Source organism: Dysidea avara, chromosome 7, assembly GCF_963678975.1.
Source record: "Dysidea avara chromosome 7, odDysAvar1.4, whole genome shotgun sequence".
Classification (NCBI taxonomy): domain Eukaryota; kingdom Metazoa; phylum Porifera; class Demospongiae; order Dictyoceratida; family Dysideidae; genus Dysidea; species Dysidea avara.
In genome coordinates, this window is record NC_089278.1 from 15884389 (window position 1) to 15901312 (window position 16924).

Here is a 16924-nt window from a genome sequence, read left to right on the forward strand (position 1 = left end):
GGATGTAATGTGCTCCTGCTCTGATGACTAGCATTACGCTATTAATTAGGACTGTGTGATGTGGAGCAAGGCAACAAAAATGCACCCCATCCTACTATTACTGATGCCCCTTTATTGAATAACCTTGTACGTACTGATAGTATTTTGTATGTTTCACAAATTTAATTATCATACAAATGCCAATTTCTAAATGGTATGTACTTTACCAGATACGTGTGGTTCATGTGTTGTGTTGTTGTCTCTGGTACTAGTATTGTCAGAGTTGTATGCAGACACTTCTCCTGTTGTATTGTTTGTTTTAATAGTTGAGTAGTGTGGTAATGGAATGGTGGGCTCAGGAAGTTTCGGCTCCTCGGTCATGTCCTTCTTGGGAACATCAAACGTTTTTCTCCAATCCACTTCTTCTGGGCTAGCTCCACAACATGTTATTCCAAAGAAGTCAGCACAATTAGCACACACACCACGACTATATTTGAAAGAGACAATACACAATCAGTATAATGGACGTGTACACCATGTATGTCAATTTGATATTGTACAAACTTCACACAAGCACGAGGTGTTGTGTCTTGGGTGCCCAAGTTATTCTGCTTTTGCCACACCTAGACAAATTACGTCACCGTCATAGCAATAACGTTCTCCCATTTGATTGGGGCAAGTTTTTATATAGAATCTATGGTTCTGAGACGAATTCTGTGGTTTGACCACTGAGAGTTGCTTAGTATCGATGCTGCACAGTTGTTGCATACCTGAGTGAGTTTAAAGAAGTTACAGGACTGTTACCATCAACAGTACCTTTTACAGCTTCCCAAATGAAACAAAACACAACCTGAGACAGCAGGATTCATGCAGTTTGCCATGATGTTGGTAAGGGTCCTAGTTATAATTTTAAAAGAATGGGATGGAAGCATAAACACTCACTGATGTTACCAGATCCTTTTATACCCTGGCCTACAGTAGGGTCTGTCTGGGGTGATCAAACTGACCAAACACCCTAGTGGCTACTCAGATTGAGTGCTAGATAGTATTATGCTATCTAATATGTTACTAGTATACAGTGTACCTTGACTGTGATAGCAACTTCTGTGTTATTGTACTACAATATGTAGGGGAATACTTTCAACCTGGTACATGGATGAAGATTTGCTCTTTGCACTTTCAACCAAAGGACTTTTACAATTTTTGGAGTGGTTACAGAACATTGTGAGGAGATGCTATGCCTATCTATTTTTCCAATTGATACATCTAAGCAAGCTAAAAGTCAGTAATAAGGAGCAGATGATGGCAGAAGGCAGCTTTGCAGAAACGAGTAAATCAATTAACTATGTGGTATGTGATGATCAAGAGTAGAGAATGCTGAATTGAAGAGCACAAATGGTGTAGATATCAAAGTTTAATTAATAGCCAAAACAACTTTGTTTTGCAACTTTTGAAGGCTGCGACAAAGACATACACTTTTACACTGGACTGCTACCTGCTAACATATTCTACCATCTTCTTGATTTTGTTAGCCCTGATAGAAAAGATATAATCTTATATACTATGCAACAGCCCAGAGTTGGAGATCTACTCAACCCAGTGATTTAGAGCCAGGATCAGCAGCTTGGAGAGAGTCTGATGCAACGGTAGGTCCAGGTCGGCCTGGTACATTGTCTCAAGTTGATCAATTGTTTTTTTGACACTTGTGAGACTAAGGCTCGACTTCAAGGGAGAAGGATCTGGCAGACAGATTTGGAATTTCACCTCCAGAATGTTTACATCATGGATTAACTTTTGTTATTTACAACTTGGTTCATAGCCCATTTGGCCAGATCTAGCCACAATTAAAATTACAATGCCTGCTGTATTTCAGGAGCAGTGTCCAACCATGACTGCTAATCTGCTATTTTGGATGCAACTGAGATTAAAGTGAGTATACCATCATCACTACTGCAGTCCCAGACCTACAGCTCTTACAAATCAGCCAACACATTTAAGGCACTTATGCAATTAGCCCTGCTGGACATGTTATATTTGTATCTCTACTGTATACTTGATGTGTACTAGTGGAGTGCAGCGGGTTTCTAGGATTATTACAGAGAGGAGATGCAGTGATGGCTTAATGTTTTGTCGTAAAGAGAATGCTGTATGGGTAAAAGCACATTGTTACTGAAGTCAAAAGAAAAATGATTCTTTGCACATTATATTATCATGTGATGCTCCTCACCATGTTGTGGCAGTAAATAGTTCCTGCAAATCAGGTATGTTGTAGAGCAGTGGGTCAAGAATTGAACAATCATCTGCTCCCTGTATATATGATGCATGATCCTTTGCACTTTCATGAATGGAACAATGACCACCAGAAGCAGTTGCATGACAGTTTAATGAGTGGTCACTGGCCAGCCATCATGTGCACTTGTTCAAATTCTGACCAGTACTATGCTTTCCACAATGGTCACACCAGTGGGTACTGTTCTAAAGGGAACTATACTGTTGTATCAAACCTTGGAATTAAAGCAGCCTAATTTGGCCAGCAAAACTTACTGCCCAGGATCTTCCAACTCTACCATTAGGATTGTTGGACAACACACCTTGTGTTTATAAAATAGCAGATGACCAGCAGAAGACAGTTTTGGATAAATTGGTCATGAACTCAAATCAAGCTCATGTGTTAGAGCATGCCGCTCACCAACAATCATTGTGTACTAAGTGGTATGAATCAACAAAATTTGGTGAAGTAATTGCCTAGCAACAGTTTTGTAGCTTCCTTTTTGAGACAAAAGATTATTCAAAGCTTCCTGTTCAGATCAGCCACAGAATTCAAAATGAAACAAGGCCTGGAATGCTTACACTGCAGGTACTGGATTTAAAGTACATTGCTGCGGTCTAGTGGTTAATACATCCCTACCTTGGCTAGGTGCTTCTCCAGATGGATTAGTACATGACCCATCAGAACCATCCCTCGGTCTATTAGAAGTGAAATGCCCTTATGCACATAGGTTATCGACCAGTGACCCCAACTTTTTTTGCTACATTGAAAGGTGATCACACAAATGTTATTAACAAGTCCAAGGACAGATGGCTTTGACTTGTGTATTGTGACCTTGTCATTTACATGTTCAAGGACATCAGTATTGAGAATTAGATTAGACGAAGAGTGTTGGAATGGCAGTTAAGAGTTTTAGTTTGAGTATGTTTGCCAGGAATTATTTTCCACACCATGCAGGGAAGGACAACCCAGCTGACATGCCATCTCGAGGTATTTCACCTCAGAAACTAAAGACAAGCCCGGTGTGGAGACATGGACCAGACTGGTTACCGAAGTTCTCACCTGCACAACTCGCTGATATGCCAGAAGATTGCATTACAGAAATCCAGTCACGCCTTGTTGGTCGCAACAGAGAATAGAGGCATAGGGCAACTGATGGACTGTGAACGCTATAGTATGGAACAGAAGTTGTTAAGAGTGACAGAAATTTACAGCAAGGTTTAAAATGTTTGTTAACTGTGATGGTACTTCTGTTGATTGGACAGTGACAGATGCAGACATGGAAAGGGCAGAAATGGACTGGGTTAATGATTGCCAGAATCAACTAACTAAAGATGCCAAATTTTAATTGTGGAAAAACCAGTTTCTTGATCAGCACAATGTGTGGAGATGTGGAGGCAGGCTGAAGAAGGCAAATTTGCATATGCTCAAACGCATCCAATTTTGCTAACATCCTTTGACTGTTTTGATTGTGAAGTATACACATGAGAGAACCTTACATGATGGTATAAAGGATAACTTGACAGAATTTCACTCAAGTACTGGCTTGCAAAGGGCAGGCAATTTGTCAGGAAAATCATCCATCAATGTGTGACATGCTATAAAGTGGAAGATCCTCATTTCTAAGCAGTACCTCCACCGCCATTGCCAGAATTCTGTGTCAATGAAGCACCACCATTAATTTTTGTGTACTGTGGAGTGGACTTTGCTGGGCCTCTCTACATTAAGGAAGCTGATGGATCAGGGAGCAGTAAGGTATGGATAACTTTATATGCATGGTTGTGTTACACATGCTGTACATCTGGAGCTGGTTCCAGACATGAGTACCATTTATTTGCTCATTCAAAAGGTTCAGTTCTAGAAGAGGTGTGCCTGCTCAAGTGGTCTCTGACAATGCTAAAACGTTTGTATCCACAGTGCAGGATGTGTTATGGAGCCCAGAGGTACAGCAGCATTTCTCAGGTATGAACATTCAGTGGGTTTTTAACCTGGAGTCCATTGGAAAGGCAAGGCTTTCATATGATAATCTATCAACAGTACTGGCAGAAATTGAGGCAATTATTAACTCTAGACCCCTCTCATACTTATCTACAGAAGATCTTGATGAGCAGATTCAATATTCTATTGACATACTTCATATTACATTTCGGAATGCTCGGATCACATATCAACATGTTTGGCCTAGTTTTCCTTATTTCAGCAAGTTTTCGCAGGATCAATAAAAACAGAAGTGGTGTCACCACAACTACCATATTAGTACTGCCACGTGTTCACACCAATTGGCCATTTTTCTTGCTTCACCCAGTGAGTAGTAGGACTGTTACGAACATGTCTTCTAGTAACTCTTCTTCCCACCGATGACACTGCAAGAAGCACCGACGTCATCACAAGCGAAGTTGCTCCCATGGGTCTGAACGAGAACCATCACAGCTGGCATTCCTGCTCGAGTCCTTACGTGGAGAAGTTAAAGCCAGCCACTCTCTCCTGTGTGATGAGTTGGGAAAGATATCTTCAAGAGTCACCATCATTGAAGGCAAAGGGTTGGCAGAGCCAACCAACACGGAGCAGAGCCTCTCCACAGTGCAATCCCATGCTGTGGAGCAGAGCCTCCCATCCAATTCAGTGGAGCAGAGCTTCCCTGCCTCAACTACCCGCTCACAGGAGCAGAGCCCACCAGACAACTGGGACAGAGCCGATGGAGCTGAGTCCCCAAACGAGCCAAACCTTCGTGGCACGCCATCTACAGCCAATGAATGATCTCTGGATTGGGGAGAATGTGGCGAAGATGATTTCCCCGATTATAATGAGACAGTCTACTGGGAGCCTAGCGACTTGGACTCTCCAGAGGGGGACACTCGTAAGATCTCGGATACCACAGCCAAGATAGTCAAGGATGCCTTTTCACACAAATTGTTACCCAAGAAAAGGAAAGGACTAAAGCAAAAGCAGCCGATCCCAGACACCCCCTTTACTAAAGTCCCCAAGCTAGACCCCACTATCATGTCCAGAATGACTCCAGCAGGGGCAGAGGCCAGAGAATCCCCAGGAAATGAACTCAATGTTTGTATGCTCTTTGAAAATGCCATTAAATGCATTAAAAAGTATGAATGTTCAAGGGGTTTCTTAAAGGGTCATAAATGATACCAAGACTTCTTGTATTATGAACTCTTGATGATACCCAGAGCAGGTGTCTAGGACCCATTATCAAGGAAGCCAGGGTGATAAATCCCCCAGCAGTGACCTAGAGTGCACAGCCAACCAAAGGGTATCAGAGAACATACCACAGGTCTCAGATCTATCACACACCAATCAACAAGTGTCAGAGATCACACCATTACACACTCAGCAGATACCAATGTGTCCAGTGGCAGAGTCCACTCAACACTCTGTGTTGGACATTCCCATAGTGCACCTCTCCTTAATTCTGGAGAATCCAGCTGACTCAGGGAGGTATAATCCCAATGGCAGAGGGCCATTTGTCAGTCCATATTGACATTTGCAGGCAGAATCAGCCTATTCAGTCTGAACTGGAAGGCCCTAACTCAGGAGACATGGGTGATTCAGACAGTGACGGAAGGCTACCACATCTCCCTCACGTCTGTCCCCAACCAATGCTCCCCTCCCCACAACCCTCACCTGTCCTCAGAGGATACTATAATATTGGAAGAGGAGATACGGTCTCTCCTGCAGAAACAGGCCATCTCTCAAATCCCAACTCCAGTAGAGGGATTCTACTCGAACATGTTCATAGTGCCCAAGAAAGATGGGGGTCAGGAACATGTCATCAACCTAAAGCATTTAAACAGACATGTGAATCAGAGCATTTCAAGATGGAGGGCCTGCACACAGACAAAGCTCTATTAAGGAGAGACGACTGGATGGTAAAGGTGGACCTGAAGGATGCATTCCTCATGGTCCCAATAGCCTCCCAATTCTGACATATTCTCTTCAAGATGGAGAAGAAGACATACCAGTTCAACTGTCTCCTTTTCGGCTTGTACACAGCCCCGAGAGTATTCATGAAGATACTCAAGCCAGCCGTCGAGATGCTCAGATCACTGAACATTCGACTAGTAATTTACATGGACGACATGCTTCTAATGGCAGACACCAAGCAGAAACTAACAGAGCATGTCCAGTGCGCTCTGTTCCTCCTCGAGAACCTAGGGTTCATTATCAACAGCAAGAAGTCCATCTTGCAACCCATGCAGGAAATCAAGTTCCTGGGTATGATTGTAAGCTCCCTCTCAATGGACCTGAAATTTCCAGGAGAGAAAATCAGTAAAATCAGACTAGAAGCATGCTGCCTGTTACATTCAAAGCAACCATCAGCTCAACTACTCTCCCAGCTCCTAGGGAAACTAAACGCCCCCTCTCTAGCCCTGCAAATGGCTCCCCTATTCTGTCGTTCACTCCTAAAACAAACTCTGTCAGGCAATCAGCAGAATTACCAGGCCTACAACAGTTCAGCTGTCCCCTCAGTCCAGAACCTGGTCAGACAGGTCAGATTGCAAACTCTCCAATCCTATTCCAGGAAATCAATCATCTGTTGGGACCTCTGTCCACAGACCTGTTTGCAAGCAGGTTATCATCTCAATTTGTGAGCTGGAAACCAGACCTAATAGCAGTAGCCACAGATGTCTTTACTCAGGATTGGAACACCCTTCCAGGGAAACTGTATGCCAATCCACCCTGGGGTCTGATAGGCAGAGTCCTATCCCTAGTTCACTCCCAAGGAGTTCAGGAGCTTTTACTGGTAGCACCAGTCTGGAAAGCCCAACCATGGTATCCCATGCTCCTCCAAATGCTGGTCAGAGCACCAGTCATCATCCCACAATCTCCAGACACATTGCAGCCAGTGTGTCAGTACAATCTACCAGACATCATCACAAAATTAGCCGTGTGGGTTATATCCGCCAACAATGCAAAGGCAGCCACCTTTCTCAGACAGCTACAGATTCCGTCCTCTCATCATGGAGAGACAAATCTACAATTCCTCCTTTGGGAAATGGGTTAGCTGGTGTGCTGAACGGAACAGAAATACCTTTTCAGGCCTTATAAGTGATGTAGCCAATTTTTTAGCAGAGCTATTTGAACAAGGCTACCAGCACAGCTTGTTAAATTCCTATCGATCAGCTATCTCTTCAACTCATGAGAAAGTTGATGGCATGCCCTTTGGGCAGCACCCCACTATCGTGAGAGTACTCAAAGGGGCTTACAACAAGAGCCCCCCTCTACCGAGATACTCTACCACTTGGGAGGTGACCAAAGTAACCTCCTACATTACTGCCTTGGGTGATGAGTAATTATCATTAAAGATGTTGTCATATAAACTAGTAGTACTACTATGGGCTCCAACAAGACTTTCAAGGTCCAATGACTTGAGCTTGAAAGCTATGAGTGTTACCAGATGGTGTACAATTTTAATCCAGTCTGTCTTTCAAAACAGTCGAGACCGTCTAGGCTACTGAAGCCATTCATATTTCCATCATTATCTTCTGACAAGAGGCTACGCCCAAAGGAGGCATTAAAAACCTATACAGCAAGGACAGAGTCCTTCAGAGAAGAGGGGAAAGATAAATTGCTCTCTTGTTTGTTAAGCCTCATAATCCAATATCATCATCTTCAGTGGCCAGATGGATAGTTACCATGCTAAAATTAGCTGGAATAGATACGGACACCTTCAAATCATACTCTGTAAGAAGCGCTTCAACTTCTGCAGCAGGGATTACAACAAATCAAATTATGGATGCTGCCGATTGGAAGTCTGAATCTATTTTTGAGAGGTTTTATTACAAACCAACTAGTAGCAATCAGATGGGACAAGCAGTGTTGTCTACATCTTCTTCAGATTCTCTACAAATATCACGTTGATATGTGATCCGAGCATTCCAAAATGTAATTACCTGAATGGCTCAGATCACAGAATGATTGCCAGCTATTCTGGATTACATGAGGAATGTGAGGTGAACATATCAACGTCCCATCCATCCCTTACCCGTTGATATGATCAACCGTATCATTTAGGAGCAGAGCCTCATACACTGACAGGAGCAGAGTCTCCTTTGTTACTAGCATTACTCCAATCAGCAAATCCACTTTAGCTATAAAAATGGCCAATTGGTGTGAGCACGTGGCAGTACTTATATGACAGTTGTGGTGATGTCACTTCCGTTTTTATTGATCCTACGAAAACTTGCTGAAATAAGGAAAACTAGGCCAAACATGTTGATATGTTCACCCCACATTCCTCATGTAATCCAGAATAGCTGGTAATCACTCTGTGATCTGAGCCATTCAGGTAAATGTTAATGAAATTTTTGCCATTATAAAAAAACAATAGACATTATGAAATATCAGGGTTAGCTCTATGCTTTCTAATACATAACTTCAGTGAAAAACAACTGATCCTTGAAAATAAAACTGCAAAAATCCTGAAATAAAATTTGCAGATCCACGAAAATACATACCTCGAAATTTGTACCTATATGGTAAGAGTTTATGACACTTGTGGTGGTGAGGTCTCAACAGCTCTTGGCAAACATATAGTTTTAAGGATTTAAAATACACTGATTAACCAACTCAGTGGTGGATTCAGGGGAGGGGCCGTAAGCATGTGCCCCCCCCCCCCCAAAGAAAATGTTATACAAGATTGGGATAGTCTAATAGAACAATCACCACACAAACAACTATTGAGAATCCTCCATAGTTGCTGAATATGAAAACTAAAATCTGCAGCACTATCCCATGTGCACACCTACTACCCTGGTGCCCCCCCACAACTTTCCAAACCCTGGATCTACCCCTGTGTTACTTTTTTCATAAATAAACTTCCTGAATTTTTTCATACAGTACCACAAGTATGGAAAATACAGCACACTTTGGCACTGAATCCTCCACATGCAGAGTACAGTAGTATGATGGCACAGTACAAGTAGTTTAACTTACTTAAAGGGACTTAATCCACCAAGCTTTGAAAAATGTGAGTATCGGAATGCATTGATCTTTTCATTAGTCGTAGATCCTTGAAAGAACAGCTAGGGAGAAAAAAGTAAGAATAACACACCCACAAGTAAGAAGAGAATGGTCACATGTCATCAAACATCTTGTGATCTCAAAGAGGCATTCCACACAGACACCTCAGTATCGATATAAAGTATTCAGTTATAAAGATAGCTATGACATGTGACCAATCTCCTCTGCCCTGAGTTAAATGCAGAATAAAAATGTTAAACTATGCCATCAATCAAAAACGTATTTTTTATCCCAATACAATCAAGTAATTTTTATTCACTTGCTAGTTGTAAAAGCTCACTGAGCAGTTGCGTGTGAGTATGTGCGTGTGCGTGTGTGTGTGTGTAAATCTCCTAAACAAAAGTGATTCTGACTGCATGACTGACAGCACTGTACATTTATAGTACAAGCAAAATACCTGTATGATTTGTGACAAGAACAACAGGTACACCCAGAATGAATGGAGTGCACAGTTGACAAATATCCACATCACCCATGGTTGACACCGCATGTACGCAATCCCCCTTGAGAAGAAGTTCCCTTCAGGTCGTGGACAAAACTTGTATGTATCTGCAATTGGCAAGCATAAAATACACAAATTGTGAGAACATAATTTTAATTACAAAAGCAAGTAGATCCTACAAGTCCACTAGCTCCCCTAGTGTACAGCAAGTAATAAACCATTAACACATCCACACTCTACAGTACAATATTACACACTATGTTTATGACTAGACTGAGCCTATACACACAGAGATATATTAGACAGACTATCATACTTACAGTTCAGATTAGCAATAACTGCCCAATTTAAAATTACTAGAAGTGTTAAGAGATATCCTAAGAAAGCCTTGTGGTTCCGATAACCTATTAAGGAAATGATGATCATGACTTAATGCAGTACATTGTTCTTTAAGTGTGTGTAGTGTGTGTAGTGTGTGTGTGTGTGTGCGTGTGTGTGTGTGTGTGTGTACTGCATGCGTGTGTGCATGGGGATGTATATACAAACATACATACATGATTGTGTGTATGGACTGAATGTGTTTCCCTGAATAAAATGCTGGTTGCTTGAACAGTGCTGCACTGGCAACAGTTCACATATTGCATGCATATATGCAAATTTTTGTAAGGAATTATAATGAACATCACCCACAGCCTGTTCTTACCTATACAATTATAAGTCCATGGACAATGGTGATCATATTTTGCAACACAGCGATTACATGCTGGACAATGCTTTGATCTGATTGGACGTCTTATCTAAGCAACGTACTATCATATTGAATTATAGTATCACATTAATGTCACTTACCAAACAAGTAGAGCAGAAGCCTGATTGTTGGAAGTGACCCAGTTCACACAGCTCAACTATTTTCTACAACAGACATCAATAAAGAATGGATGAATTTTTAATATGACTAATGTCCAATGCGAGTCTTATATCATGATTTATGTAGCCAGGAGGCCTAAGTGCTGCAAGGAGCATCTGTGGCCTTCTGACAAGTGACAAATACTCACTCGTTTGGCAGTGACAAGGTCAGGGTTGAGAGGGACATATCCTGGATCTCGTTTCATTGTATTATACAAACACAATCCCATTATAGCCAGTAGTACGTACACTAACCAGCCTCTCTGTACAATTCCAGCTAGTTTATGTTAAGGCTACCAACCCAACATTATTTAGTATGAGTAATGTACGCTGTTTATAAACACAAACAAGTTTATGATTTGCAGTGGTCCACACATGCACATACTGGTACATACAGTGTATACAGACAAAGCAAAAAGATACTCGGAATTAACCAGCCTGCAGTGGTAACATAAATCCACAACTTAGTACCTACTACAAGTCCAACTGGAATAGGATTAGCTGCTAGCACTGCATGAGCTGAGATATAAACCCTACACACAAACAGACATCACCATTCAATGCATACTTTACATATGGCTTATATGCAATACAACATTGTACAAATAATGTGATTATATATACACATTTATAGTAACTGCTACTATACCACGGGAGTCAGAAATTTTAAAAAGTTGAATACAGAAAAAAATCCCTGACTAGGTGGTGACTCAATCCTCCAACAACATGTAGTGTATAAAGGCCAGTATATCTGATGTATCCTCTTGAACACTGGAACTTTCCTTAGCTCATAACTTATAACTACATGCCTACCCAACGAATGCACAGGCAGTCGTACAATAGTACAGATACACAAAATTATATAGTGAATTAAATTCAGTTGATTGCTACATGTGTTATATTGATCAGTACCTTATTATTATTTGTAAAATGGCACCAACAACTGTCATTGCTATGAAATATTCTAACGGAGATGAGCTATAGACACCACAGAGTCCAAACAGCAGTAGGAACACAGTTGGAGTAGAGAAACAAACCCACCAATTAATTCTCTACAAAAAAGTGTACAAGAAATAGCACCGCACACTCCACAGTACATGAGCACACACACACACACCACCACATGCACACGTACGCATGTAACTATGTGTATTACTGTGTACGTACACTTATATTTTGCAAACTTACAGGATTTCTAGTGATATAATCCAATAAATTCTTTGGTCTTGTTTGCTTCTCTGTCTCACTCAACAGTGATATGGCATACTTGTTCTGATTTTCCACTGCTAACATGTATGGTGTTTTGCCCTAGGTAAAATGAAACATACATACCAGCTGGGTACAACGCATATTGCAATACTAGCTGTGCTCAATGCTACATCTCACTATTGACGTTTCCTTCACAACAGCATGTATTATATGTACACATGTGACTAGCCTTGTATTCAATTAGAAAATTTAGCTTGTACATGTGCCAAATACGAACACAAAAATTTGATGATGGAGGCACTTACGTACATCTTTATTCATTAAATGAAGTTTGGCTCCAGATTCAACAAGTGCCTTTACCGATAAGTTATTATTGTTTTGTGCTGCATGATGTAGAGCTGTTGATAAATGAAAGACAGAATAACATATATGGCTGCTCTGCTAGTGTACAGTGGCACACACAAATATGTGTACCTGTGTTTGCTTCATTATCCGCTAAAGAAAGTGAGGCTCCCAAACTAACCAACAGTCTTGTCATATCCAAACTGAAATGCACACACACCATAACATACTACGAGTACCACAAAATAAACTGTTGATTATTACAACTACATGTGCAGTACTACAGTACAAGACATACTTGTAGACTCTACAGGCTGCCCACATCAGAGCAGTTTTTCCACTACCATCTACTTCATCAACACTCTATTACAACAGCAAAATATACTCTGTAATTTCTTACTACTGATGTACAATGAACATACACAGTTTACTAAAGCAGGTGTACGGTACTTGAAAAATTGCTATGGGAATGCATCATCCCTATACAGACCGGGTTATGGGACCACTGTATCATCAGTCGCATTCTCTGCAAGTAGGGAACCCACTCAAAGAATAATATAATAATAGTACTGTTGCAATTACCACTCCCTACTATGTGACATGTACAACACAATTATATACACTATATACATACCATTCCCCTTGATATGTAATAAGCAGCTATCTCATGAAGTTGAAATTGTATAGCAACATGAAGACAATTGAGCCCTAAAAGTGAAATGAGAACACAATTACACTATAATGGTATAGCATGTATGCACAATTGCATACAATACACAATAGGTACAATTTGTAAACCAAAAAAATAATGTGTGAGTAATGTATGCATGTATAGTGTCATGACAAATGTATTCATATGTGATAAACGTTGGGTCTGAGGATATATATTTCACTGATAGCCCAAATAGTAAGAATTTTCACCCTTGCAGCAACCCTAGCAGCATGATTTCTAGTATACTTGTTTGGGACATTGGTTTTAACTGGGTTAGTCGTGATCATGGAACAGCTTTGCATTTATGTGTGAGATTGTGCATGTGAAGGGCTCCCTACAGTGGTAGTACCTTCAGTATCCTTTAAGTAAGGGTTAGCTCGATAACGCATCAGCAATACCACCATTGGAAGATGTCCTTGCCTAAAAATAGAAAACAGTCAGGCTATATATAGTACACATACAGTGTATGTCACTACCTTGTTGCCCAGTGTAGTGGAGTTCCTTGTAGCTCACCACCAACAGCATTGACATCAGCTCCTTTTTGTATGAAGTAGCTATAGAAAGAATGATAAAACTTATGGACAGAAGTAAGGCTATTAGCATCTGCGGCAAAACCAGTTTGCAACTTTGTACCAATTCTGAGTTTGTTTCTTTAAAAATAGTCTCACACATGTGGAATCAACTATCAGTATGTTATGAATAGTGTTACTGCAAGTAGTAGGAGGAGCAAGAAATTGTGAAATATACTATGGGTGCTATAACTTACAGAGCTGGGACTTGGTCACAGTGTTCGCCATGAATTGGCAAATCCACTGAGGCATAAAAATTGGAAGGCATTTCAAGCAAAAAAATAAGACAATATGTTTTCTTCCACTACTCATAAAAAGCAATGCACATGCTTAACAAAACAAACACATTCCAATTCTCCATATGATTTTTATCAATTTGAGGGCTTCAGTGACAAATTAAAACTTCCAAAATGTACCGTGCTATACTTTCAAGCACAACTACAGCCAGTATGGTGACCATACAAAGAGATGAGATAATGAATCTGATTTATGATTAAGTCCCTCAACCCTTATACACTTTAAAATCTTCCAAGCAGACACAGGAAATTCCAACTGCATGTCTTTGGAACCCTCATAGTCATACTTGAACCCACATGAGTTCATGACCATCATACAGGATCTATACAAGCATACTGTTGTTCTATAGTGATACAAATCTCATTTGAAGCTCAGACTTGCTACCAGTTACTTATATAAAATGTTACTTAGCCATTGGACAGCAGATTCAGACATGCGTGAACATGCACTAGAAAACACTTTTGACTCTGGCACATAAACCTTTTCCACACGCATACAGAAGGCAGTCACAATTGTGGGATCTGCTATAGTGCTGTGTACATTGGACACTAGTATTTCTCTAAACTGACTACCACAAGTGTTTACATGTAACCTACTTGCAGCCACCTACATACCAAAACAACAAAATTTGTTCTGAAAGCAACCAGCTTGGGTAGTACACTGAAAAAAAATTTAGTGCTGGTCTTAAGTTATATTATAAAAAATCTGCCCTTGGCATCCATTTGCATTCAGAAATTTGAATAATTTTTGCATTTAAATTAATGTTATCATATAATTCATACCTAGCAACCGGTATTCTATTGTTGATAGCTGCCCAGTGTAATACAGTAATTCCTTCTTCGTCGCCTTGGACAACACTGACGTCCTCTCGCTCCACTAACTCAATACACCGCTGTAAAATCCCATATTGGCTTGCTTCTAACAGGTTGCAAGAAGTAAAATCTTTGTTTTCCTTTGTAGCCATTCCAGTATGGTAGTATACTGCTCTCAAGAATTACTAGAAATGCGCTTTAATAAGAATATATGATTTGCTAATAGTTTACGAGAATAAACAGATAAATAACCGGGAATAGTGCAAGGTTTGCACGTGGCTCGCAAGAATTGCTAGTTGAATTGGTGGTTCAAAATATAAACACTCAAAACCATGTTACGCATGTGGGGTCCCTTCACTCAATTGTTTATCTCCAGGCATAGATAGCACATAGTACTGGACACACCAGGTGTTTCATACTGGTAGGATTTGATTGTGGTTTTCAGATACCGAGAGAGCGTTGCTGATAGGTCTGACACTCGTTGCTGATAGGTCTGACACGTGCTTGTTCTAGATTAATATGGCGTATAGGTCTGACACTTTGAAAGAAGCCATTGTGAATAAATTAAAGGATTATGATGCTTACATCGATAACGAACTGCCTGACTACATTTTAGTCATGCTGGCCAACAAAAAGACTGTCTCACAAATTTCTCAAGACTTGGAGCTGTTCTTAGGCGACAACACTAGCAGATTTTCCAAATGGCTGAAAGAAGTTTTGGAAAAACCAGAATTATTGTCCCCCACTGGACAGAAGCGAAGCATTGACGCCTTAGAAATTAAAGACGTACCTGCAACTGAAACCAAACCTCCCCAAAAAAGGAAAATTATCGTGAGATCAAGAAAAGAAGAAGACAAAGAAACTAACAGATCTTCAACTTACCAACAGTTAGAAATTGTCCATGAGCCAACAACTCACGAAAAAACCCATCATTCCAGTAAGCAGTCTGATTCAGCTGTTAGTTCAGACAAAGAAGAAGAAGAGGACGATGAGCCAGTAACAACTACTTTAGCTAGTGTCATCAAGAAGCCTGACCGTAAGCCACAGCCATCTGGGAGAATACTGATGAAGGCCATCAGTGCTATCCAAGGAAGTAACTCAGGAGGTAGTCGCAGCAGATCAAATAAAAAGGCTATCAAGTCACAGCCAGATTCATCAACCACTGAACAGGCTAATGAAGAGAGCAAAGATGTTATAGACTTACTTCCAGGAGATTTAAGGAAGCGTTTAGGGAAAAGAAACAACCAAGAGTCGGCAGTTACTAAAAGCGATGAGCCTGCAGATGCAGCAGATGATACAGTTCAGACAGAAAGAGTAGTTGTCCGTCCTAAATTTGTTGTGACAATGAATGAAGTTGACGAGAAATATAAGAGTGAACCATCACAAGAAGAGTTGCCTACGACTGAAGCTGATGAACCAACTGAATCTGGTAGCCTCACAGGTGGTAAGATGCCTGAGAGATGTCGCTATTGGCCCAACTGTAAAAATGGTGACATTTGCCCCTACCACCATCCATCTATTCCTTGTAAATTATTCCCCAAATGCAAATTTGGTGACAAGTGTAGATTTGTCCACCCTATATGTAAATTCAATGCACAGTGCTTGAAGCCCGGATGTCCATTTCTTCATACCGCTCCAAGACGTAAGCAAGCTATGGGACCAGAAGCTGTTGCTCTTCCATCCACCGGTATGATGCCATCGTATTCATGGAATCCTAAGGGATCACAATATAAGTCTAATCAGTACGTGTGGAGTTCTAAAACACATGTGAGTGAACGAAAGTTTGTAACAACAGAGAAGACAACACATATGCCAGTCCCAGCTAATATATAGCTACTGCTGCTTATGGACATGTTAGTATTTATCTTAGCATTGCTATATATAGTAACATGGTTTATGTATGGTTTATCAGTTGTTGTCTGATGAGTATGATATGTGGTTCTTGATGTGAGATCATGTGTAGTAACAAATGAATGGTGTGCTAGTGTAATATTTTAATTTGTGTATGTACATAGATATATAACTACTGTGTATTCATGCAGCCATGTACATTTCACACTTCTAGTGGAATTTGCACACCTAAGTGCATGCACATATTACACCTTCAAATACCCTCACATCAACTCATAGGTATAGTCTAATACATACAGCTGGCATCTATATTATGAGTTATTTTTCTGACTGTTCTATTAGAGTATTATCTTCCTTTCAATGTACCCAGTATCCTAAGTCACATCTTTCATCTGAAGCCTTCTGCTTGTACTCATTCATCAGGGTAGCCTAGAAGCTAGGTGGCAGGGCCCTACGGCATGAGTAATGACACATTGATGCCTTGAATGGCACAATTGCACA

The 16924-nt window shown here is 40.6% G+C and overlaps 2 protein-coding genes across 2 annotated transcripts; one reads left to right on the top strand and one right to left on the bottom strand.

Annotated features, from left to right (window-relative positions):
• Nucleotides 1–160: 160 nt before the first annotated feature.
• On the bottom strand, nt 161–14810 carry LOC136262063 (palmitoyltransferase ZDHHC17-like). The gene is made up of 17 exons (XM_066056201.1): nt 14543–14810; nt 13371–13448; nt 13244–13314; nt 12817–12890; nt 12481–12545; nt 12315–12385; nt 12150–12238; nt 11820–11939; nt 11544–11683; nt 11055–11164; nt 10781–10908; nt 10575–10637; nt 10429–10522; nt 10046–10129; nt 9681–9832; nt 9197–9285; nt 161–466 (listed from the first exon to the last, which is right to left on the bottom strand). Exons 1-17 carry the CDS (start codon nt 14722–14724, stop codon nt 187–189), a joined length of 1890 nt encoding a protein of 629 aa, XP_065912273.1. The 5' UTR covers nt 14725–14810; the 3' UTR covers nt 161–186.
• Nucleotides 14811–14957: 147 nt separating this feature from the next.
• On the top strand, nt 14958–16523 carry LOC136262066 (zinc finger CCCH domain-containing protein 14-like). The gene has a single exon (XM_066056204.1). The coding sequence runs from the start codon at nt 15092–15094 to the stop codon at nt 16403–16405; it is 1314 nt and encodes a 437-aa protein (XP_065912276.1). The 5' UTR covers nt 14958–15091; the 3' UTR covers nt 16406–16523.
• Nucleotides 16524–16924: the final 401 nt, after the last annotated feature.

What these genes read in the sequence shown, in the direction of transcription:
- LOC136262063 (XM_066056201.1), bottom strand. Translation starts at nt 14,724, where the DNA reads ATGGCTACAAAGGAAAACAAAGATTTTACTTCTTGCAACCTGTTAGAA. An exon ending in GGATAATGAAGCAAACACAG is followed by an intron (nt 12,239 to 12,314) that starts GTACACATATTT and finishes ATTTATCAACAG; the next exon opens with CTCTACATCATGCAGCACAA. An exon ending in ATTATATCACTAGAAATCCT is followed by an intron (nt 11,684 to 11,819) that starts GTAAGTTTGCAA and finishes ACTTTTTTGTAG; the next exon opens with AGAATTAATTGGTGGGTTTG.
- LOC136262066 (XM_066056204.1), top strand. Translation starts at nt 15,092, where the DNA reads ATGGCGTATAGGTCTGACACTTTGAAAGAAGCCATTGTGAATAAATTA.